Source organism: Micropterus dolomieu, linkage group LG18 (assembly GCF_021292245.1).
Source record: "Micropterus dolomieu isolate WLL.071019.BEF.003 ecotype Adirondacks linkage group LG18, ASM2129224v1, whole genome shotgun sequence".
NCBI lineage: Eukaryota > Metazoa > Chordata > Actinopteri > Centrarchiformes > Centrarchidae > Micropterus > Micropterus dolomieu.
This window is the reverse complement of record NC_060167.1, coordinates 16,512,834-16,539,224: the sequence shown is the minus strand read 5'-3', so window position 1 is coordinate 16,539,224 and position 26,391 is coordinate 16,512,834. Positions and strand designations below refer to the sequence as shown.

The 26,391-nt window shown below is 39.4% G+C and overlaps 1 protein-coding gene across 4 annotated transcripts in view; it reads right to left on the bottom strand.

Moving 5' to 3' along the window:
- The window catches only part of iars1 (isoleucyl-tRNA synthetase 1), a 55,013-nt gene that overhangs the window by 5,183 nt on the left and 23,439 nt on the right, over positions 1-26,391 (bottom strand). For all 4 annotated transcript variants that reach the window (XM_046076266.1, XM_046076265.1, XM_046076264.1 and 1 more), the window contains exons 14-28: positions 24,083-24,209; positions 21,009-21,082; positions 18,358-18,552; positions 18,019-18,105; positions 17,068-17,151; positions 15,053-15,197; positions 13,355-13,475; positions 13,161-13,252; positions 12,636-12,713; positions 11,979-12,100; positions 10,166-10,268; positions 9,679-9,762; positions 6,731-6,905; positions 4,341-4,453; positions 1,415-1,510 (exon numbers count right to left, since the gene is read on the bottom strand). In XM_046076266.1, the coding sequence (XP_045932222.1) occupies positions 1,415-1,510; positions 4,341-4,453; positions 6,731-6,905; positions 9,679-9,762; positions 10,166-10,268; positions 11,979-12,100; positions 12,636-12,713; positions 13,161-13,252; positions 13,355-13,475; positions 15,053-15,197; positions 17,068-17,151; positions 18,019-18,105; positions 18,358-18,552; positions 21,009-21,082; positions 24,083-24,209 (1,696 nt within the window). The remainder of the gene's footprint in view (positions 1-1,414; positions 1,511-4,340; positions 4,454-6,730; positions 6,906-9,678; positions 9,763-10,165; positions 10,269-11,978; positions 12,101-12,635; positions 12,714-13,160; positions 13,253-13,354; positions 13,476-15,052; positions 15,198-17,067; positions 17,152-18,018; positions 18,106-18,357; positions 18,553-21,008; positions 21,083-24,082; positions 24,210-26,391) is intronic.

Here is a 26,391-nt window from a genome sequence, read left to right as displayed (position 1 = left end):
ACATGTCAAAGAATTGTTAAAAATTAATTCCCATCCCCAAGGTGGAAAATTCCTAACAGATCTCAGTTTGAAATAACTGGAGGAATTTAGCCTGGCCGGGAGCCAGTGCACACCACTGCTATAGGGGCACGGAAAAAACTGTTTGTTGCTTGTGAAAACAAGGGGCTGTTGGCTAATCCGTCTTTACTCTCCAGACCACTTCAAAGCTCGAACATTAGAATCTGAAAGGGGCCAGACTGTAATTAAGCTTCCATTAAGCCTGCCTTATGATGGAGAAACTTCTAACTGTGACGCTGAAGTGGAAAGATTTCAAAACTGCCCTGACAAAATTAGCATGGGACATAAAGAGGAAGGTTAGAGGACGGGGTGATCAAAGGGGGAGGAAATGTAACAAAAAAATACAGCAAATTTACCTACGCTCAGTCTACAATTTAGGGCTGCAACTAACTATTTGTTTTACTATCAATTAATTGTCTATTAAATGCGAGGATCGCAGTTTGCTAGCGACATGCTACTTTTTTGTCTAAACAACGGTCAAGTGCAGAGCACCGAAAATTACAAATTGTAGTAAATCAGACAAAAATATAACCACATATATCCATAAATAATATTGTAGGTTAAATAATTAAAATTGAGTGTAAAAAGTAATATTAGGCTGTATACTCTACTTTAGAACTTAAATTTACTCTTTTTAACTCATTGTTTTTCAGTTCCTTTAGTTTCCTATTTTTTTGGTGTTGGTACACATTTAAATAATCTATTCCCTGTTCTGGAACGCAACATTCACCATTTTCCTCATCACATTTCCACTTTTCCTGATGAATATATAATGACATGAGCCTGTCACATTCACATTCATATACATGGTATAAATTTAAACGGTAACCGATTATTTCCTGTTGATCAAAAATACTCGATTGATGACTTTTACCTCTACTATTTGATCAAACTAGGAAGGGGTGTGTGGTAAAGATGTTGTCAAGATTAGGATGTTTAAGAATAAAGATCACTGAAAGCAAGAACAGTGTTGTTGACAGATGCTTAACAAGGGAAAACTCTTGAAAGAGTATAGTTACACACAGAATTTTGTCTTATTCAGTCAGTCCTAACATGTCATGTTCCTAAATGCTTCTCAATACTCCGTCAATTTCCTTTCCCCTGCTTAATTGTCATTACACATTACTCATAAATTTAACTGCCTTGAATGGTACTTTGTCATCCAGTACAACTTCTCAAACTGCCTCGGTGGCATGTTTTGCTCACCCTGACACAGCCCTGATTACATGAATTGGCAAACTGTTGCAAATACGTCATAATCTATTCATTTCACACGGGATTGTAAAATTCACAGGCAGTGTGTTACGTGTCACTCTTGTTACCAGAGCTAGTGGTGCTCCTGAAATAACTGTCCCACCTTCTTGCGTAGTTTCTGAATGCGGTTGATGACCTCACGGGCAACGCCTTCGTCCAACATGGACTGGTCTGGGGAGACATCCAGCAGCACCAGGACCTAAAGGACAATGAGAGAGTTTAAGCTACACGTAGATGTTTGGCAATAAAACAATAATGAAAATGATCGCAATATAATATTTCTCAAAAACAATATAACAAATGTTTCATACATAGTAACATTATTCATTTGAATCATGAAGGAATTTCCAATTAATTTTTATGGGGAAAGGGACTTAAAGAAAAATTTACTAATCGTATTTGTTGAAGAAGAAAAAAAAAAATTCAGAATCATTTTGAATATTCTACCTCAGATTTGTGAAGTGATCCACTATTTAGCATCAACTGTTTGTCATGTTCTAGACATAAGGAATAGTTTAAAACTGTAGTTAACCATCTAATTTCTTCAACTTTCACTCAGGAGGAAAAAATCAGCCTTTTAAATTTAAATAAATGTTGATTTGTCATTAATCGTGATAATTATCGATACCAAACGCCATGAAATGTTTTTATTGTGATAACATTTTTGGCCATATCGCCCAGCCCTAGCTACACGTTGAACTGATCACAGAACTGTTATGGCAATCAACTAATTTGACAACCAAGTCTGACTCATATACACACCTCAGTTTATTTACATTTACAAATCTGGGCCAACAGATAAAATTTTTTGTCTTATTTTTATGTACAAATCAAAAAGATTTTATACATTAATAAAATTGGCTTTACTTGTTGTATGTTATCCTTTGTAGAAAATGTTTACATATCAAATGTATAGATTCCTGACGATTGCTCATAGCAATCATTAAATTAAAAACTATTCAGTAATAGGGTTCACAAAATGAAATGGGCAAAATGTTTTTCTTAATATTATTTTATATTTGGGACAAATAGACAAATATACAATACTGACCAGGATGGCAGACTAACCGGGTGTACAACTTGGTGGAGATTGGAGGTGGAGATTGGAGGTGGAAATTAAAAGTCAGTGTGGTTTCTTGTACTCTCATCACATACACACCACAATCATTGCAATGCGTAAGACACAACAGCAGCAGAGACTGACCGAATTTCACATGACATGAAGACACTGAGGTAGTGTTCATCTTCCAATATTATGTGTTTACTGTAGCCACTGAGTAACCAGACTCCTTCAGCATCGTGCTACAAACTAAAGATATGAAATACTCTACAGAAAACAAGAGTAGGCTTTATGAAATAAATCTGACATATACTGTTGTCCAAACCTTTATAATGTTAAAAAAAGAAAAAACACCCAACCAAGCAGCAATAATGACAATATTGTAGTCTGTGTGAGTCACTAAAGTAAAATGACTGTCATGTTGTGTAAGGCTGAGCTGCTGCCAGACCTGAACACTTTAACATGGGAAGGAGGGAAAGAGATGAGAGGGTGACAGAGAAAAGTACACAAACCAAACAGAGAAACGGTATATGAGAGCAAAAGAGAACAGAGAGATCGACAGATGGCTGCTGGAGAGTCGGTTCGAGCGAGCGAGAGTAACACAGAATTAAAAAGCCAACTCAGTAAACTGGTATTAAGGTGCAGCCGTGTGGTGTGTGTATACGGTTGGAGGAGCAGTGATTAGAGTGGGCCTGTGGGAAACGCATACGTGCTGGTTTCCACTTAGCCGTGAAATGATTTCATACATCACACTCACAGTAAAGACACATAAATGTATTTACAGTATATGGCAGCTTAGTGAAGGAGAGCAGCATTTCAGGGTTTTTTTTAAAGACCAGGTTACATTACACTTAGTAATACAACAGTTAGTAGCAGTAAGGAGAGAAGAGGGGAGTAGGGGAGAGAGTGGATGTGTGTGCATTTCTGTACCTTTTAGTCTGTGTTATCTAGTGATTAAAATTTTAGAAAAAATTGATGAACTGAATGGTCATTTTGCAAATTATTTGTAACCCTTTGTGTTATAAAGAGGCAATGGTGGCCCTTAAGGTTAGAGAAGCGAGATTGTGAGCGGGAGGATGAATGTTAAATGCGATCAGGGAGTTGAAAGAGAAGAACGATACCACCCTCACATCTGTGCTCTAAATATGAAGCTACAGCAAAGTTGTTATGTTTCGGTTTTTGTATGAATTAAATAAGCGAAATATAAAAAGTGTTATTTAATGAGCTTTAGAGGTGAGGGGTGGCAGATTGTGTTACTTTTGGACAGAACCAGTCTCACCGTTACCTCCTGTTTTTTGTATTTGCACTAAGCTAATGGTGGCTTTATATTTCAAGTACAGATACAAGAGTGGTATAGATTATTCTCATCCAACTCTCAGCAAGAAAGCAAGAAGTTTCCAAGTTCAAACCATTTCTTTAATAAAAAGGTGTTTTCATAGTCTCTAAGTTGGTACATAACATGCATGACAATACTACACATTTATTTAAAAAATTCTCAAGAGTTCAGATTAGGTCTAGTGATTTAAATAAAAATTGTATTTTGATATTCCATACAATCACATTTAACTGACGCTTTTATCCAAAGAGACTTACAATTGCTCTATATGTCAGAGGTCGCAAGCCTCTGGAACAACTAGGGGTTAAGTGTCTTGCTCAGGGACACGTTTGTGTGTCACAGTGGACTTGAACCCAGGTCTCTCACACCAAAGGCATGTGTCTTATCCACTGCTCCATCACCACCCCACAGAGAAGGAACATCTATTTTTAAGCTGCCTGAAGGCAGTCCAGTGAGGAGGAGCCCCATATTTTCTTTCCAACAGCTCCATATCTACTTAACCCCTAATTTAAGAAGGGAAGCTAAAGTTGTTCAGAGATGTAGAAGAATAAAATCCCCTGTCCTGAAAGGCGTTCAACTTGCGTGCAAAGGTATCTAATGCAGAAATTCTTGGGATTTAAATTTCAAGCATACCTGTGCATCAGAGTGTGCTTCATACTGTGCGGCTGAGCCAGAGCTCTGGTTGAAGGTGTACATCAGCCTGAGGTCCTCCTCATGAAGCTCATGGCTGTCCACCATGATGGATCCTACAAAATTAACCACAACAACAAGAAAATCCTAGCCATAGTTATATTAAAGATCATTCTAGGCAGTTCATAGAAAAAACGGTATGCATTCGTAATGTGCTGTTCATACAGAATTCAATGCCATGAAACGCTACTGTGCCTCAGCACCATCAGTCCACATTCAGACCACATTTCTGAACAACCATGAATTATACAGTCCACACACAATTCACCAGGGGGCATGAAAATGACTAAATAAAACTATACACTCATTAAAAAAAAGTTTGCTACAACAAATATAGGATATTCCTCTTGTGTTAGGATATTCTTGGTAACAATCATGTAGGAGAAATTGATGTGGTAGTGCCTAAAGAGCGAATCATAATAAAACTGTCCAGCACAAAGTTGGTTAGATGACATATAATATAAGGAAAATGTTTTGAAGTGGCATCATTTGTGTCAGACCACCAACATCAATATAAAATATTTAAACTAGATAATAACATAATATTTAATAATATTTCCTCCTAACTGTTGCTAATAGGGAGATAGAAACTATAATACCCACAGTCTGATAACAGAGAACGGATCATTTAAGGGATGAAAATGCATTGATGCATTTGAAAATGATATATTACTGTGGCCCATTATGATTAAATCAATGCTGGCTACAGACTTAAAAGCAAATTAATGATAATCAATTTAGTGCTCCACTATTCTTCTAATTTAAATTGGAATAAATTACCAACAGATTGTAAGAAATCTGTCTTTATTTGGCGGTGTCTTTCGCTTGGGAAGGATTCTTGAAATGGTTTTAATTACACCCAATCATACTGAATAAAGTGCTCTCTTAACTTGCATGCAGGCAGAGGCTTTGTTTTGAATTAGCTGGGGTCTGGACAATACTTGCACTGTGAGATTCCGTACATTGCAGTCTTCCTGGCCACATCCACATAAGATTGGAGCTTTTAAACAATACAGCAAACCCAATCTAGTCAGGTTTATATCTCCATTTAGCCTGTGGCAGCAATTACCCATGTCTGTGTTGTGACTAAAACCATGACCGTGTTCTCCTCTCCTCTCTACTTCTCCACACCCAGAGGCTGGGTGAAACAGTCACTCCGTTTCTCTCTAATCCTAGATTTCCGCGCTTTGATTTCCTGTGTCCCTCCCTGCTTCTCTGCTCTTCTCCACCTTCTCTCTTAACCTCTTTTCTTCTACCACCATCAAAATGATGGGATCAAAGGCACAGATAAGAAAATAATGAGTAATACAACCAATGGCTATGAACCCACAATCAGTTTCTAGCCAAATTGCCACCTTTAAAGTCTAAATTGGAACAAGGGTTTTTGAGTCATGGATTCTGAGCAAGAAATTGCTCAAGTGACTCTCAACTGAATGTGAGTCGTTATCTTCAGAGACAGTAGTTACATTCCACTGACTGACTGATAGTTAACAGATTTATTTTGTTGTTTTACTCCATCTTTCTTCCCGTCCTTTCTGATTTTGTTACGGTCAGAGCCCGGCTAGCTTTTTTCCCCTTTTCCAGTCTTTGTGCTAAACTAATGTGACTGGCTGCCAGCTGTAGCTTCACATTAACCGTGTTGAACTGATCCTTTAAACAAAGATAAGCAATGCATTATACAGTTGAACACTTTAAAATGGGTTTGTACACACAAACATCACATCTCGTCTGTGATCACAAATCAATCAAATATTACGTGGAACCACTGTACACACTTTCATTTGTGTTTCAACCGTCCTCTGTACCGCTTTCCTTCCATCGCTCATCCACCCTTTTTCCTTCCAATAAGATAGACTTCAAACATCCAAGTGACTGGAAATGTTAAGTTCCCACAGCCCAGCTGACCTCCACTGCTTCTTTCCTCAGAGACTCGGGGGGGGGGGGCTCTCCTCACCTTTCTATAATTGGACAAGATACCTTGCACTGCTTTGATCTGTACTCGAGCTCTGATTATAGTTTCAGTATGGTTAGGGTCTGCCTTCTGAGGATAAACTGTCTGTATTCAGCTTCATTGGAAGGATTCATACGTTGAGTTTGTGGTTAAAAAATATGATTTCAACTGCAGCAAGAGTGCAGTCACTGCTGCTTACTGATTAATTTGTAAGAGAAGACAAGTACTTGTCATGTGTAAATACAAACTAGTCAAGCACATTAGCTTTCTGAAGTACATTCTCACTGCTGAAAAGTTTTAGGGATTTTCCTTTGCAGCCCGGGTTCAATATTTAAGTTATGGGTTCACAGATTTTGTGCTTTTTTTGCACACACAGCAATACCTGTCTTCTGGAAGGACTCTAGCTGTTCGCTGGTGAGCTCCTTGATGGAAGCAGCGACAGCTTTGAAGGCCCCTTTCAGTCTCTTGCCCAGCACCATGTGGTCCGGCTCGGCTCTCAGACTGATACCGTACTTGTCCTTGTCTGTTGACAATGTCAACTGTCGCACATTAAGCTCCTGGAGGATTAAAAACGCACACAAACATTATATCTTAGAAAAAGTAAAGTAATTGTTTTGTAGTTACCTGTACATTGTAAATATCAGTACCAGAGATATTACGGTTGACAAAAAAAACCTTATTTCTTTACAGTTTTGTTAAACAACAAAAGTTACAAAAACTAACAAAAGTTAAATTAAATTATGAATACAATTACTGTTAAACCCTGTGTTTTCATTATATTTGGTAAAAAAAAAAAAATGAATATGAATTATATAAACACTGCTTCTGTCTCAAAATGTTTTTTAAAAAATGTCCAAGAGATAGCATAACAGTTGAAAAAAAAAACAAACAAAAAAAACAACACACACACACAAAGAAAAACATAACCTGTAAGATACACATTGAAAAGTAAATTACAAACTAAATAAAAGTACAAGAAGAAAATTTTAAACTTTCAATACCCCAGGCATTTACTGTAGAGAGCAAATCAATGGATTTGAGTGTCTTTCACTCAAAGAGTAAGGCAGTCAGTAAGCCATTCCTCCTATTCAGTCAATATTTCTGCCTTTCAATACGTTTCATTCATTATAAATGGAAAGAGAAATCAGTGATGCAGTCATATCTGATGAAGTAATAGAAATACTAAATTTAGTCATACTGACACCCACCCCGGCCTGCCATACACAACTTCTTTCAGTCAATCACACTAAAAAACTGACTGAGACTGAGTTTGAGCTGACAGAGAGCAGAGATGAGCCACTGTAGTGGGCTGAGTGATAAACCTAAGGGAAGTGCGGGGTTGAAAATTGTTGAAACTTCTGTTTTGATCAATCCGTGCAAAAGTGCACAAAAAAACCTTTATCATGAGGTCTGTGTGTGTGATGACATAGAAAGGGACAATATTTTACACCAACTGATCATCTTCATCAATCAGCACCATTCAGGATTTACTCCTGTGCTTGGTGTGAATTGCTAAGTTGCTGTGTCTTCTGTTTTTCCACAAGTTAAGACTTCACCACTGGCCAATAAAGTTGTCACACCCATGAAATATGTCGGTGCTGGTATTGGTGCCAATAGTATCCACTACTCTGTACATCAGAAAAGGTTAAGCTGAATGCTCCTTTACATCCTGTAGGAGTCAAATTAAAAACTGTAATTACTCCATACATCTGCTGTAAAGGGCCAATAAAAATAAATTTATTCACTCGGAAAACAAGTCAGCCATGAAATCAATCAATCAGTAAGTCGATTTAAATAGTCATGGCATACGACAGAACTTAATGAATTATTGTTTTTAAATGTCTGTATGTTCCACAATGGTGCACATTTAGGTACTGGTAAAAGAAATGTCAATGAATCACAAGGAATTACTAGATAAATAGTAATAATTATAGAATAATAAAGGAATTTAAGTAAAGGCAACGGTGAAAAGGTGAATCCAGACTTCATCTATCCAACAGTCAAAAGCTCAGCACTGCTGAAACTACATAACACCAACACTGTAAGCGAGTTTGAAGGTTCTTCCCTGGGCTGCATGACCTCAGACTGCTCTCAATTCTGATCAAATAAACCTTGTTTACTTGAGGGAAGCTGGGAAGCTAGAAGTCAGCAATGTTAAGTGTTCCCCCACCAGAAAGGAAACACGGTGAGAGATAACAAGAAGCTCAAACTTAGATAAAGCTTGAAGGATGCAACAGAAGCCCTTTTCCGACGTGAACCTTCATCTGTAAATGTTGTGTCAATTTTCCTGGTCAGTATCATATGGGAACGGCAGCTGGAATTAATTTTTCGAACGCATCAGTAATTTCTCAGCTTGGGACATAGACAAGACTTCACAAAATCTTTTTAGTGGGAACAAAGCCGCAGCATTCCCAGGTAAAGCAGCATGTTGGAGGAGTCAGCTGTGGAACAGCATCGACTTTTTGAGCTTTGTTGGTGGAAAATCAGACCCAAAGACTAAAGGGATGATATCAGTGTAATGGCTTCCTGTACTAAGAAGCTATTACAATTAGGCTGTCTAATGTCTGAATAGTCATTTTTCTAGTCTCTTGGACTGCACACAACAAACTTTTGTAATTAATCTGCACTTTCCAGTGCACAACTATGCACTGATGGCACCTTAAATTGCAATAACCTAGTTTTATATAGTAAGGTTACCAACAGGTTGTATGACTAAAATAACATCTACCTTACCTCGAAAGTTAAACATATATACAGCAAGCAAGCACATAATGTAGCAGGCCCTATATGTGAAACATGAACTATAATGATAAATATTACTGTGACTATGATGTACACAAACACATTAACAGTTATATAATATTTCCATTTGCTGGAGAAGAAAAACAGCTCGTGTTTGCACTATATATTTGATGAGGGGTTTGTGTGTGGAGTAGATCAAATGTGAAACTAGCCATCTGCTCCACCTCCTTCTTAAATTATCCAAGCCCAGAAAATTAAATTACAGCTGAAGATACAAGCAGCGTATGACGATGTACACTGTCTTTGGTACATCCCCTCTATCAAGTCAACATACTGGCTTTGGAGTGCCAACAAGGTTGTAGAGGATGTTTCTCTTTAACTGATAAATGCAGTAGTACTGATCAAAGCACAGCAAACAGAGTAAAATAGGGAAACACTTATAGTAAAGGCAAGAAGAAGAAGCAGCACCTCTTGAAACAGCACAGATAAAATAACACTTTACCAAAACAACATTAAGAATATAAACAATGGATATTCTTGGTTTGAAAGAAATAAAATAAATAAATGTACAAAGGACAGTTTACTTACTTCCAGGATGTATTTCTGCAGGGACTGGATGTCTCTGAGTGCCTCTGGGTCCTGGTGAATAACTACCACCTCCTTCAATGGATACTGAAATACACACAAACATTACAGTTGGTAATTAGTTCCAGTTCCAAAAGCACAAATATAGGGTTGCGTAATCAACGCCACAACCATACCTATACAATGCTAGGCCCAGTGTACTAATATGACAAAACCAGAAACACTAAGGGGAAATCTATAGGACAGTTACTGGAACTCCTAGCACGGTGCAAAAATTACTAGCTACAAATATTGATATTTGTAAGTTACGAAATCTCATAGCAATATAGTGACAGATATTCATTTTTTTTTTTTTTTTTTTATATATATAAACATTTTTCATAGGGATCCCAGAAAGAATTGTGAACAAGTAATGCATGGGACGTTTTACACCTTGAGTTTTTTCATACGCTAGAGAGAATGAATGGAGTTGGTAAAGCTGATGATTCACCTTGACGGGCAGGGTCTTCCTGTCTCGGATCACTCTGCCCAGCTCAATCACAGACTGCATCTGTGAGACAGCACTCTCAATGCGCTTGTCAATCACACTCTCCCTGAAAAACAGGAACACGAATCAAGATAATCTAAGTATCACTGCATCATAAGCAGGGTTACAATGTTATGGTTTGGTTTGAGAACCCTCTTAACTCAGCAGGATGGGTCATACTGGAGAGATTCAGACGTTTAAGCGCTGCTTTCTCCAAGTTTTAATCCGCAACTCTATACCTAGTGAGACTTTTGCAATTGTAATGGGTGGTGCCTGACTTGAAATTGCTATTCTATTGAGGAAAATGAATAATAAGAGCGTGACAAGGTTAGTACCACACATCTAAATAAAGACAGTTAAGAGCCAGCAGCGCCAGAGTTTAACTCAGGAATATCCACTAATAAGGTAGACTGAGACTTCCACCTCTGAACCCCAATTATAGCTGCACAGCCACTGATAATCAGCCCCAACTGTTTGCGGGAACATAGACTGTGTATGTGTGTACGTGCACAATGCTTATTCATTTACTCCCGCAGTGTGCTTCTGCGTGTGTGCACACAACAATTGAGTAAAATGAGAGAGGAGAGGACGCCAGGGACAGCCAATCATTTAATGAGTTGATTGAGGAGCAGCTGTTCCCACCGCCTGATTGGTAGCTGACCTTTGGGAAGGGGGTGAAGTAGTCCCATTCGACAACAGGAAGGACACACGGCTAATAAAGCAGTAGCACTGAGTGCTGCCTAAATGACAGGGGAGATCATTTCAAAACATCACACAAACTATTTTCCTTTTGCTAAATCAAATGGATGTTTAATCATGTCAGAATATTTTTTTTTTTTTTACAGTTAAGGATGATGCAATTAAGTCTGAGCAATTAGAAATTTCTTTACAAAACTGATCAGCCACCAAGGCACACATTTTACTGAAGTAACTGAAGTGAAGGGAATGACATGATCATATTTTGTTAACAGTCAACACAGGCCCTGTGCAGTTCTGCATGGGTATTTCTAGGTCTCTGTTAAAAGTGCACAACTCCTATCACAGGCACCAATGGTTTTACCCCCAAAATACAAGGTTAGGCTGATTTAAGAGAAGATAGCGGTGAACTTGAGGGAGGATGTCTTGAACCTGGTTGCTGGTTGGAGCTGACTTTGTACCCCTGTGGAAAATGCATCATCTGCGATTCCTTTTTATCACCCAGATAAAAAGAGCCTTGCATTTGACACATGAGCAGACAAAGATTTGCTTTTGAGCAGTCTCTGAGGAGATTTTCTCTATCTACTGAACCAACGGATCCCTTAAAATAACACATATAATAGTAAATATAAAAATGGAAAGTTCAGAATGGTGGTGTGTGAACTGATAACACAGACGAAGATGAAGGAGCGAACAGCAGGAATGAAGAGAAAAAATGGTTAAGACACAAAGAGAACAGACTGACAGTTATGTAGAAACTACAGTGGACTCTCGCCCATTAAAAGCTTCTACTCTGAGGAGTTCAGAGTGTAATACGATTGTAAGACCACGCTGTCTGGATCAGTAGTGGACATCCTGTGAAACAAGGCGCTAACACAAGGAGGGTTTGCTGTGTGAGCCAGAAAGTCTCCATCGCATCGGCCACTTTCAGAAAACATGGTTAGTGACAACTCTCAGGGCACTTTTGCCACTGAGTAATCATATCAAGTGGAGGACAGATCATTCATAGTTCCCCTTTAATGTAAATGGCAGTCACTCTCCCTAAAATTTTATCAGAGTTTTATTGAAGGATCTTTCAAACCTGACTTGGGGCAGCATTAGATAGTGGATGCTGCCACTGTCCTTCTCTTCGACAGACGCGGGGTCGATGAGGTGACGCAGATTTTGGTACATCATCTCTGTAATGAAGGGTGTGAAGGGGGCCTGAGGGGGAGGAGGCAAGAAACAAGCAGACAGGAAAGAAAAGGGAAGAGGAGGAGGATTGTTAGATGCTCTGTACTGTCGTTATTTTACATTTTCTGACAATGGTTTAAAAGTCAGATGCAGCTCTTAAATCAGCATACAAAACACACTCCCTCAGATGGTGCAAAAGTTCAAACAGAACTGTGCCAGAGTGAGGTTACTTCTTACGTGATTCTCTTCCATTTCGAGCACGGCTAATTAATTTGCATAGCCCACAGCTGATCTGTATTGACAGGGGCTAGGCTAACTGCTTCTTGGCGTGCCTCTCGCCTCACATGCAAACATCTTCCAACGTGTTATAAATAAAAAGTCCTACTGCTAATGAATTATTCATAGCCATGCGAGCGCACACGCACACCTCCCTCATACCAGCAGTATTTCTTTGTGTCTTGTATGCACAAAAGCACAACCTTACCACAACATATTTCCTCCGTACCAATCTCTTTTCTCTCTCAGACTCACACACGCTCAGACACACAGAAACAATATGACTCACCATCAGCCTGCACATGGAGAACAGGACACTGAAGAGGGTTTCCAGCGCCCACAGGCAGTCCTCAGTGCCACTCTCTCCCTACAAAGTTCACACACACACAAAAATACAGTCAGTCCCCTTGGACCAGTGAAAAGATAAAAGTGCCCAAGCACACATCAGTGCATGTATCCCCAAACCGCGTCGACCAAATGTCCACAAACTGATTGCTATAAAATGTCCACAGATGGAGGCTATGATGAAGAGACTTAGATGTAGCTTAAATCACCCATTTCCATTAACCGAATGAATAATTTATATGCTTATCAAAATAACAACATAAATAGTTAAAGTGCAGCATCATCTATATTATTCATTTATGTATTCAATTATACTTTGACTCATCAGATCCTACTGCTACTAGTGATTGTCACACCTGGTACATTTTAGTCATTGGCTACCATTTAACTGCTGTTAAAAACCTGCACCTTCCTTACACAAAAACTAATTTAACTCTAAACAAGTAGTATTTCATAGAGGTTTTCTCACCTTAAGACGACGTCTGTTGGTCCTGACATACCAGTTGGTGAGCATGTCCACAAACTTGACCAGGCGAGGCACAACAGTGTACAGGCGGTATGCTGCAACAAGTAAGTGCTGTCAGTTTATTTACTACAGAAACACGAATACTGGTGGGATGGTTCCTGGAAGCAAAGATTAGCTGCGGCGAGTGTGTGTCTCACCATCCATCTCAGCCTTGAAGAACTGGATGAGGGACTGTGTGAAGGACTGAATCCATTTGTCCATGATGTTGTCACTCTGCTTTGACGTGTTTTCGTTGTACATGAACCCAATCTCATCCTCCTAACGCATAAATACAGAAGTACACACACAAAAGAAACAGTTAAATGAACACACTAACACAAGTTACCATTTCTTAAATCATCCAACAATTTCATTTGATAAACAGAACAAGAGCACACAATATAGAGAGCCTAAGTCCCTCCCACTTCATCGCCCACAATGTGACCTTATTTGGGGAAAAATATTTACGGTAGTCAGTGGCAAGAGACAACACATTTTCTGATCCCGTATGAATTGTGCGCAGAATTATACATGTTGTTGTCAGTTTAAAATATACATTTGAAAATGAAGAAAGTTACAGTTTGTTGTAAAACTGCCATAACAAGACTGTGAAAATATGTAATTACAAAAACCACAAACCAAAAAGTCACTTATGTGACGATATCATTTTTTCTCTCCATGGCTGACGCTAATGTTACTGAAACTAACGTTAAAGAACTGACGTGTAGATGATGTGATGAAAGGACCAAGAGTCATTGGATTACACACCAGGTGAGATACATTTGTGCACGGAACATAGCTAAGTTACTAAGTAACCAAGCAATGAATGTTAGGTGGCCTTTCAGCATTAAAATGTTGGTGACATATTGTGTGAGAAGAGAGATGTAGTTCATTCATCCATTTCACACAAAACAAAATTTTACTTTACTGTTTTACAACAGACTGCGACTTTCTTGACTTGAAAAAACCTCTTTTAAATTGACAAACATCATATGTGTAATCTTAGTATTCAACGGCGAGTTGTCTCTTGTTATTGACTACCTATATTTTTGCCGAAATAAGGTCACACAGGGCGGAAATGAGGGGCTTTCTATTATTGATGTGAAGTAGCTCAATGCCTCAAATAGCACAATGGTAAGAATGGTCAAACATTTAAAAAGGCTAGTACATGGTAAATTCATTTATAAACACTTCAAAAACATACAACAAAAAGTCCCCAGCTGGACTCAACATGGACTCATGCTGCGGTCCATGGTCGCTGCCTTAAATCTCTAGTCCACAAGACGTGCGCCATCATTCGGCATTTTACAGACGCAAGCTGAACTTGAACTACAGCGGTAACACTGATTGCAAGTAGCTCAAACTGCTTTCTTTGTTTGTAGGTGGCAACAGTGACATTATTTAATTTGCAGGTCAGAGGGGTCTATAATTTCTGCAGGTTGACAGGTGTACAAGTGGTCATGGACAGGAACTGAAGAGCTACAAAGAATCAGCCTGCTAAAGCAAAATTCTGATTTCTTTTTTAAAAGTACTCCCACAGGAGCAGAGACAATCTGAATAAAAGTTTTCTGATTCATATTTTCTTTTTTTCATATTAGACCCAAATACCCAACCATCTGTTAACCAATGGCATAGGGACGTTAGAGGAAGGTATAACTGCAGCTATTACTACTAATTTCATGGCACAAAGTAATTTCCTTTTTGTACCAATGATTACCTAATACCTCTTGGTTAAGAACTGTAATAAACTGCTGAACTATCAAGCAATACTGTTGTTTTCAGACCAGGAATAGCTAAAGGAACATTGTAGGAGTTGTGGAAGTAATGACCTGTTATTATGTTCATTACATATGTACCTTCTGTAACCTTTGTACATTCTGCACCAGGAAGCGATAGGCATTATACCACGGCAGGAAGACATCCTTCAACACGTCTCGCACTCCCTCCTCTTTGAAACGCAGGTTATCAGCTCTCACTACAGGAGAGTTGATGAGGTACAGTCTACAAAGAGAGACAGTGAAGGAGTTGATGAGTGTGGCCGGCTTTATTATGAGTGAGTGAGAGCATACAATGCGTACACAGGCAATAACTTAAGTGTGTATGAGTGAGTGAGGCAGTTTGCTGTATGGGTTAGTGGCTCTACAAAAATTAAGTAAGTTCGTTCTCGTTGAGGACAAAGAAATGTACATAACAGTATACAGAACAAACTTTGCAAAACTGAGAGGTGTTGCCCCATTTACACAGTCACCAAAGTTACTATATATGCACTATATAGAAAAGTGCAGAGCATCATAACAAGTGTGTGGGAAAACAAAGTTTGCACCCAGACAGATAGTTTAAACTTAAGTAAACAAAATCACGCATTCTGGAAGAGATAGCAACATGTAACTCAAAGTGAAAGCTAACTTGTCAAGTGCCAATCATTGTATGCGGTTTACAACTAATGTGTTAAGATTTGCTGTTTCGTGGTGTTCCACTTGATATTGGCAAGTTTATTAAATGGTTATTTCTTTTGCAATGTAACAGGTAACAATTTGGTTTATCTTGATTTTTCTCTTATAATGATAGATATTTCCTCAGCCACTGTGCAATATTAGTATCTGGGTCAGTCAGGGTATATTTCTATATCTGGTTTGTAAAGCCTGAAACAACTACATGCCTTTTTTTAAATTGTAAATCAGTGTGGTCCAGGTATGCCAGCTGTCCAAATGTCCCCATTGAACTCTGGTAAAAACTGGAACCAACAAATTTTGTGAAGAGGCTACTCAAACCCCGCTTGCCACAACAGTCAGAGTGTAACACTAATCTTTATATGGTCACTATAAAAACACAACAAGACACTTAATGGACACCAGTGAAGGAAAGCTGTGCGGCGAGATGCATGTTTTTAATGCAAAGCTATTCAGCTGTCAAACATATCTGGATTGGATTAGCTTTACCAATTAGGCTAAATGTCCACCTTGAATATGTTTTGTGCAAATTTCTGGGCCAAAACCAAATTTTATCAACATCCTCTCAGTGCAAATTAATCTCTTGTCTTCATAAAAGCCGGATAAACACACTGTTGACATGACAGTGACAGAAAATCTGAGTAATGCATATCAATATAATAGTCTGTGGCAGAAATAAGCACACAGCGTAGACTGGTTAGAAAAGGTTTTGATGATGATTCTGGAAGCAAGCTATCATGATGCAACTTCGTGCAATAGGCCACGAGCGATTTTTAATAGCAGCAACACGAAGACAAATTTTAAATAAAGCGCAGAATAGACAGAACCATCAGATGGTCAAAGACTTTTAGGCACTTTATAATGAGCCAACATGGAGACAGACAATTGTCACTTCACCCAAACTAAAAATATTTCACAGTCTAAGTCTACACTTCATTTTCTAACTGGTTCAGTTTGTATCTAACCTTTGTATAAACCTCTGGAGCTCAGTGTACCACAGCAGCTATAAAGTTTTATGGCACAAAACAAACATTCTTTTGTAAATTGAAGAAAACAGACTGTAGCATTTCTCTCTTTGTCTCATCAGCTCACTCTTCCACAGTGTATATGTGAGCATATCACGCAACTGCATAGTGCTTTATTCATTAGGCCATATGTCCATGGCCCTCTCACTGCTCAGGGCAAAGGAGTGAATATATGAGGGGAAACAATATGTGTATGCATGTGTAAGAGTGAGTGTGGGTACACAGTATGTAGGACTAGGAAAGTGCCTAGTTAAGCATGGGTAGTGATTCAAACCTTTTAAAACGATGCCTGTTAATGACATAAGGTAGGCTAAAATACAGAACCCTGCCACCGGCATCCATGCATCAGAAACACACACATACACACACTCGTTCACATTCAAGCACAGCGCTAACCTGAGGGCATCGGCTCCATAGTTCTGCACTATCAGTCCTGGATCTGGGTAGTTCTTCTTACGCTTACTCATCTTCTGTCCATCGCTGCAGGAAGTACACAGGCAAAGGCATTAACGCACATACGCATGCATGCATGCACAAAAGTGCATGTTAGAAATCATGCACTTGGTATTCAAATTAGATAAATCCTTCCAGGTCAGCAGGCCTTAAAGCACAGTGCTGCATTTGGACCCTGAGGCTGAGGACAAGTAGCCCTATTGTAGAACAGCTCTAAGGGCTAAATGTTACAGCTCGCATACCACACTGATTATGAGAAACAGTAGAAAAACTAGGAGATGAATGGGCAAGTGAAAGGGAGAAGGAAAGATAAAAGAAACGGAATATAAAAATTGTAGTAAACAGGAGGGTAAACAGTGGATTAGTGGAGGCAGACAGGAAATAGCTTAGAAATACATTTGAAATTGACCGAAAGGAAAAGGTTGGCACTATCCTGTGTCTTTCTTCTTTCTACTGTAAACAAATCCCATTAAAAACAAAAACAAAAAATTGATCCTACTATTGGGTATTGCCTATGTTGCCAAAGCCTGATGACTACTAGCTTATTTCCTCTATGCCACAGACCTCCATTGTTGTTTTAAAACTATTTAAAGTTGGCCCAATGTTGCACTAGCAGTCTGCTGTTTTAGAAGATTATTTTGCCTTTTTCAAAAATTAAACTACATATTTGTGATCAGTTTGTAAAGATTTCTATCTTCAGTAGAAACAAATGGGGCTGAGTGCCGTTGAGTCCCTGAGTAAAGGGAAATTGGTAAACAGTGAAAGACATTTGTTGGTTTGATCATTTCACAGCGTTTGTTGCCAATAAGAAAAAATCTGGAATAACGCCAGCTTTCATCTTTAATGAAAAATAAGTTTTATTTAATTAAAGAAAGATGAGGAAGAGGGTCTCACCTAGCGAGTACCAAACCGTTAACAATGACATTCTTGAAGGGCGGTTTGCCAAACAGAGCTGTGGAGAGCACCAAGAGGGTGTAGAACCTACAGCAGGATACACAAAGATAGTACACAAGTCAGGTAACAAGTAGGACAGAAACAGTACAGTTCTTTTTCTACGGGAGAAATACACAAATTTACAAACTGAATCCATCCCTTCAGCCATAGATACACCATTCAATTCAAACCATGCTCTGCTCTTGTCAATTCACTTAATTAACTCAGTAGGGAAGGTCTCTATGTCTCTATTCCTCATCTGTCAACCTCTTTCCATCTAACCATTCATTCACAGCTTACCATCCCCTCGTCTGGTCAATGCCTTCGGCGATGAAGTCTGCGGGGAAAGTGTCCTCAAACTCCTTCCTGTTTTCGAAAGGGTAGTGGACTTGGGCGTAAGGCATGCTGCCGCTCTCAAACCAGCAGTCAAACACCTCTGTGACCCTCCGCAGGACACCCTTACCACAGCGCGAGGGGATTGTCAGACTGTCAATGCTGGGCAGAGACACAGAAGGAGAGAAAGAAAGAAAAAGGAGGTACAATTGTTTAGAGAATTGGCAACAATAACAATTCTGTTTTATTATTCCCATGAGCAACTTTTTAAACATTTGTGCAGTGCAGGGATCCACGAGACTATGTATTTTTTGGCTGCAGTCCAAAAGAATGATTTTATAATCTTTCACCGGTGGGAATGAGGTTTAAGGAAAGTACAGTGGTGCTTATATTGTGCTGACACCCACTAGAATAAGGTCGGTTATTGCTTTATGCTTCAAGGATATGGATTAATTTACTCCATATACCGACTCACTCAGATTCAGCCCATGAACACAATCATTGTTTTTTCAATTAAGTTATTTTAGCTGAAGAGAACAGATGAACCTGGGCTATGTAGTTGTAATAAAGTGTCGGCCTGTGTGTGGTGCCCACTAAAACTAGATTAAATCCATATATATGGAAAGTACCCTTAGTCGTATTCTTACATATCCACAGAAAGATGATTAAGCACATTTCATTTCCTTTTCCCTCCAGCGACCTGGTACACATTTCTAGAATTAACAGCACTCAGGCCTATAAACTGCAGATTGCACCTTTAGTAATCGGCTGTTGGCCACTAAAGCTGCTCCACTGTGGTACTCTGCCGCTCCTAAGAGCTCATAAGAGTGTTAGGCAGGAATTGTCGAAAAAGAAGTGCACTGCTGAGCACATTTTGAGTAGTTAAATATGTCATTTTTGCAGTGTGTTATGCATAATCTGTTGCTAAAATGTTCGCTTTCCTACAATGCGGGCACAGCCATCATCACTGTGAGCTGGCCACTTCACACCGTATAATGTGAACTGACAACAGTCTGTCCATTTAGTTGTTAGAGATCCATAAATCTTTTGTATTTGTATTTAGTAACCGTCTTTCCTGTCCCCCACTTTCCGCAGTTGGTAAAATAATTCAAAACTATGGATTAAGTTTTGGTCATCCCAGAAAATCAGCAAAAAGTGAAATTGATTTCATTTAAATGGCTGAGCTTGTCAGCACCAATCTCAGATGTGAAGTGAATCCGTAATGAATCTTTCATCTCAGGTTAAACTCTGGGAAATACACACATAATTTTGCACCACTGACACTTGCAAGCAGTCTTGACAGTGCCCACCTATAACGTAAAGGAAAGTCAGAGTGTTCAGCCTGTGTTTAATCATCCAATTTTATAAAACTCTGCTCAGCCCGAGTATCAACATTGCCACAAGGTGGCATGTTAGCAGACAAAAGTTACGAGTCAACACGTCTCTTCAATAAAATGTGCCAATGTATTGTCCGGTTAGCAACCCAGCTCCTTTGTACAACTATTGTGACAGACCCTAGTGCGTTCCCAGTTGGTAAGCATGTTAGTGGTTAGCTTGCCAGCTACGGCAGTTTGCACACAAGCCCTGCTAGTAGTCATGTATCAATAAATCACCAAGCTTCACGCACCAACAGTTTCGCAAGGACGCATGGATCAGTTTTGCGGCACCACTAGAGATTATAAGATATGGGCATCTACCACCCATGGAGGGTTGATGATGAGCCAATATTAGGCTACATTATGAAACGTCTAAGATCCAGAGTTTTGGGGGACTGACCCATGCTAGGGACTAAAAGCCTGGTTACCTTAGCCACTGCTTTCTAAATTAAGATCATTCTTTTTTTGCATGTCTCCCAACTTTCAACTAAATCACTAGTGCTCCCCTCTCATGTATATTTCTGACAATGACATATAGACATAATTACACATCAATTTACTTGAAGGAATCTCAACTGTCAGGTTCCCTAATCACCTGCTTTTATGGAGAATGGCTTGCTACTAAGATCATCAAACACTACAAACCAAACCATCTTTCATCTTAAATCATTACATATCAGACAGTTAGAGTTGTATGAACCGTTACTTCTACAAACCATTGTACACTTTTAAAATCCAGTTTAAAACATGTGATAAACGGCTATATTTCTAATTAGTTATTCTTTAATTAGATGAGGTTTTTTTTTTTAGCTTAAGAGCTTAAGCTTAAAGAAATTTCATTACTTTGTCTTTGTCTTCCAGACCTGCACAGGACCCCATTTAATACAAAGCAAACACAGGAGCAGGGTGAAGGCGACCTCATCAATTAAAGATGGCCAACCCCATGGAAGTACTTAAAGGTAATTAGGGGATGAAGGGCGGAAGAGTAAAGTGATCTGTGTTCCACAACATCCGCCTGGTTCAGGCAGACAGGTCACATTAGAGAGGCAGGGGGCAGATTTAACTTGGACAAATTCATTCGCCGACACACACATACAAGCACGGACACCATATCAAAAACGTATCACCATATGTCCACAGATACAGCCTTTGAATCTGAGAGTATCGCACTATCACGGACACACACCCACATACATGTTAAGGTGTTCAGCTGATAATCTTGGTGTTTGATCAGTGACTCACCTCTCCCGATGGAGATCAGTTACTTTGACTCCGGTCAGTTCCTCCAGTTCAGCCATGGACCCGACACACACCACCTGACAAACAAGCACATGCACAGTACAGCTGGAGTGAGCAATGAGCAATCTCACACACCGGCATTCACGGTAACAAATGTCCTGAATATTGCTGAAATCAATGAAAGTTGATTAATCACTTAGTTGATCTCCAACCATTTTAAGAATTAATTAACTGTTTAAATTATCAAGAAAAAATACCCAACATTTGCTGGTTTCAGCTTCTCAAATGTGGAATGCTGCTTTTTTCTGCTCATCTCCTTGAGCCTTTTCATTCAATTTCTAACATTTTCATCAATGTTCAATCAAAAAATCAGAAAATATACCTATTGGATTTTTAAGACTCCTAAAATATTAATAATCGTTATAAGCCTCACAAATCCAGTATATTTTGAGTTCTACTTTACAAGTAGAACGGGTTACTTATCGACATAATTAAGTATTTTCTAAGCGTTATGACGCTGTGGACAAATGTCATGTTCTCATTGTTACTTTTATCCAAGGAATGTGTGAGACATTTTTGGAAACGTGCTTGTTAATTTTTTCGCCGAGTTCACGTTTTAAAATGTATTTTAATTGAAAGGGACCATGCAGAAAATAAACATAACTGTTTTCATTTGTTGTATTTTATCAGCGTCTATGTTTGGCATTCAGTGGGGTAGGGTTAGGAATTGCAACCAGCGGCTCATGATGCATTCACGTGCTCCTTGGATGGTCCCATTTCCTGAGTTGTATGTAAATATGCATATGCAATACATGCCTTTGCATGAATCAAAGCTCTGTATACTTCTTTATGTCCCATGTACACTTTTTTTCTCGTTTTGCAATAAAGATTTAGGGAGGGAAAAAAGATCCATATTACTCAGACAACACTTGAATGCATCAGTCACTGCTCACCACTTGGCACATTTTTTACCTTTGGACAGAGACAGCCTAGCTGTTTACTATGCTAAGCTAACTGGCTGGGTGCTGAAAATGCAGCACGGTCAACCATCAAAAACCTGTTAGTTTAAATTCTTCATAATATTACTCCCATTTATTACAGACATTAAAATATAAGGGTGGCACGGTGATGCAGTGGTCAGCACCGTCGCCTCACAGCAAGAAGGTCGTAGGTTCAAACCCCGGTTGCCCCGGCCTTTCTGTGTGGAGTGTGGAGCATGTTCTCCCCGTTCTCTCCGGATGCTCCGGCTTCCTCCTACCATCCAAAGACATGCTGGCTAGGTTAGTTGGTGGCTCTAAAATTGTCCTTAGGTGTGAATGGTTGTTTGTCTATGCGTGGCCCTGCGATGGACTGGCGACCTGTCCAGGGTGTACCCTGGGTGTATCTCAGCCCCCCCCCCTGTATGCAGTATAAGCGGTTGATGCTGGGGGTAGCTACAAATATACTGTACACACAAGAGTGGTATCGTGATCTTTTCATCTAACTCTTATTAAGTAAGTGGAAAAAGCATATTTCCAAAAATATCAAAATATTCCTTTTAAGCCAGTCTTACTCACCCTAATTTGGAATTACTTATTTAAAACCTGCACAGGACTTTTACAGCTAAACTTCATAATTCTGATGTATTTTTATGCCTGTTTTTGTATTAAATTATCACAATAGCAATACAACACAATTTAAAAGTAGGACTACTTCAACTCACTTCCTGAGTAACTTTACCTTAGAAAGTATGGAAAAGTGTGTTATCTGGTCTCCTCAGAGAGTTAACCTGTAGGCTCTGCTCTACTTTTACCACAGCACCAGGTAACATGGCCCAGATACCACCTGATAAACCACCATCAGATACAAAAGAAGACAAGAGTAAAAGAAAGGCATCGAGAAAAGCCAGGGACAGGGAGAAATAGAACAAAAAGAAAAGATACTGAGAGACAGAAATTGTACTGCCACGCACACAGAGAAACACACACACAGCTTTAGTTTTGGGTGTGTGATTTGCCACTGAGGGGCGTGTGAGGGAGGCACCAGGGAGCACCAGCAAGTGCTCTGGAAACAGTCACAATGCTATTTCCAGCAAGCAGGTCGCTGGCTGTCCCTCTTCCAGCCAGGGGACCAACACTTCATTTTTCAAAAGCTCAAACAACCCAATTCTGACATCTCTATTCAGTTCAGTCTACTTCACAGAGACAGCCACGTCTAGCAATGAACATCCATAACCAGACGAACATTTACAGTTTGCCTGGCTTCTCCCCTGCCGGCTTCTTTTTACTCTTCCATTTTATTTCCCTCCTACTCTTTTCATCTTTCATTTTTCCCCCTTCTTGTGTCTTTCACTTTATTTTCTTCACCAGCTAATTTATTCTGTCCCCTCCACCTCCTCTCCTTGTTTTCTGTCTTCCTTCCTTCCCTCCTCCGACCGTTGTTTGTCTTGGGGACCTTTAAAGTTGCCTTGACCGTCATGACGAGAAACCAAACACATTTTGGCGTGTGTTTATTCGCTGTTTACATTAATGAATCATTCATGAGCTGAGTTTATGGAGGCGCTCTGTAATGGTGTCTGAGGGGAGCTGACTTTGACTGCAGTACGGAGTCACGCTACCCTCTCTGGTTTGACACCATGGTCACATCACTCTGCCATGCTGGAATGTCTCTCTTACACAAGCCTCCAAACACATAAAAAAGGGCCAGATATGCTAAATTGTGTGAGTGTCAAAAAGAGGTCAGTGAGAACATTTTTCACCCAGCCAATTTATGAGCTGGATTTCCGTTTCCTCGCAGCAGACCAGTCTTCCTTTGGGGAGACACAAGACATTTTTCCCCCCAAACTCATTTCTATGGTAAATACAAGTGAGAGTTATGGAGAGTTCAACTTTTCAATTATGCCCTCTCATGCTTAGCCCAGATTGATTTGCGAGTGCTGCTAACGCTCCCTGAGAAAAAAAGAGTAACTATCTTGGTATTCGGTCATGACACAAGACAAATTGTGTGATCTCTGCAGAGTACACAGACACATTAGAAGCATTAAGTAGTCTATTAAAGCGTAACGAGGGCGTATCTGTGTGTTTGGGGGTTTTCCTGACCTCCTCAAAGTCGTCGCTGACCCAGAGAGGGATCGGTGTTCCCCAGTAACGGTTCCTAGAAATTGCCCAGTCCCGTGCGTCTCTCAGCCAGTTCCCGAAACGCTTCTCACGCACAAACTCTGGAACCCTGCAGAGACAGAGAGATTATGAAGTGTGTTATGGATTCAGTCATTCTTTTAAAATATAAAAAACATGATTTCAACCACAAGGACAGTCTGCATAAAGGACGGCAGGGGTTGCTTTGCTTGGCATGAAACACAACAGGAATATTGCTCTCATACTAATTTTCAAACCTCATTTAGCAGCTTTTTACAACCACCCTTTCTCCTTGAAACCATTTAATCAGGGCTTCAGCAGGGTTCGCCAAGTTAAATTTAAGACTTTTTAAGACCATTTTGATACCACATAGAAAACAATTTAATACCAGTTTCACAGCCATAACCTTCAAAGTATAAAATATAATAGAAAACCAACAGGGACAATGTGGCCTAGAATTATTCATTATGCAATCAACTTTCTCACTACTTCCCAATAATATATGACAAAAAATCCTAATTCATTAAATTAACCTGCATTCACAATCCACTGTTGAAACTATCCCCTTGTAGTTAAGTGTAACATTTCTAAACAGCCAGCAGTCGGATACAAAAACATTTTATGGCAAGCAAGAGAAAATATTAAAAAAAACTTTTATATATTTTTTTAAATTTTTTTGTGAAAATGCTTTTTAAGAACTGCTGATCCACTGTTGATTTAACATGCAAAATATTTTATCAAAACTAGAGCAGCTTTGTCATAACCATCCATTATTATTATTCCTTTATTGAGCTGGCATCTTTTCCTCTTCTTCCTCATTTTAGCATTAAAAACATTCTCTTCAAGGCATCTTCCTTTGTACCCCTTTTATGCTCTCCCCTTTTCCTATTTTGCCTTGACCAATATCTAGCTTTAATCCACTATCTCACTTACTCTTCTTCTCATTTTTTCCCCTGCACCCACCCCCTCCTGCCAGACCGTGTGGCTCAGTAGAACGGGGGGGTATAAATTGTCATCTGGATCCACGCACTAAGCAATGAGTTCATCAATTCCCATTTGTAAGAGGCATTTCTATTTAGGCCCCTAATATATCAATTTAATGATTTTTTTTTTTTTTGGCTGCTGCTCACCAACCACCCTTGAACACTCCTCCACACGTCACCCTCTCTCTCTTGCTTCATGCTAAATGTAGAATTTAAAGTGTGCTGTCTTGTGCTCAAGACGCACAGAAGAGCCATTTAATATGTACAGGCTTCTATTATAAGTCAGAGTCACGCTGGGGATGGATACAACAGGGAGACAGAGGAACAGAGGTTGTGGTCAAGAAAGGGGACCGACTGAACAAGAGCATGATGGAAAAATCCAGGTTGCTGTTGTTGTCTAGTGTCTTGTAAGCCCATATGGACTGGGGACAACATGGTCAACAAATCAAATTCTAAATCAATGTAACCTAAGCCAACATTTTCAAAGCCTGGGGCATTTCGTACTACATTTTTTGTAGAGTTATGCCTTTTTTTTTTTTTTAAAGCCCCGTTCACAACAAGCATTTCTCCACTTTGTCAAAGCAGGTCCTGGTTGCTACTATATCAGAGTGCAGGCAACCATTATCAGCTCTGTTGGATTTGGGGAAGTTTACACTACAGCAGCCCTTGCCAAACAAACTTGTTAGTCCTCATCCTAAAATCCTTTTCTGTTGTACAGTAGAAGTGAAAAATACCGCTTTAAAATATGAACAATGAAGCGTAATTCTAATCATGCTTTACCAAGCATTTATGCTACGTAGCTGACCAGTGTTACAGTGGGGGAAAAAAGTATTTGACCCCTTGCTGATTTTGCAGGTTTGCCCACTTACAAAGAATGCAACAATCTACAATTTTAATCATATGTACATTCTAACAGTGAAAGACAGAATCCCAAAGAAAATTCCAGAAAATCACATCATATGAATTTATAAAAATTGATAACCATCTGATGAGGAAAAACAAGTATATGACCCCCTACCAAACAGCAAGTATTCTGGCTCCTACAAGCCAGTTAGTCTTTCTTTAAGACACAGCCCCAATCCCAACCAATTATTTACATCAAATACACCTGCCTCACCTCGTTACCTGTATAAAAGACACCTGTCAACACCCAAACAACCAGCATCCAACATCACCACCATGGGCAAGACCAAAGAGCTTTCTACGGACATCAGGGACAAGATTGTTGATCTGCACAAGGCTGGGATGGGCTACAAGAGAATCGGAAAGCAACTTGGAGAGAAAAGATCA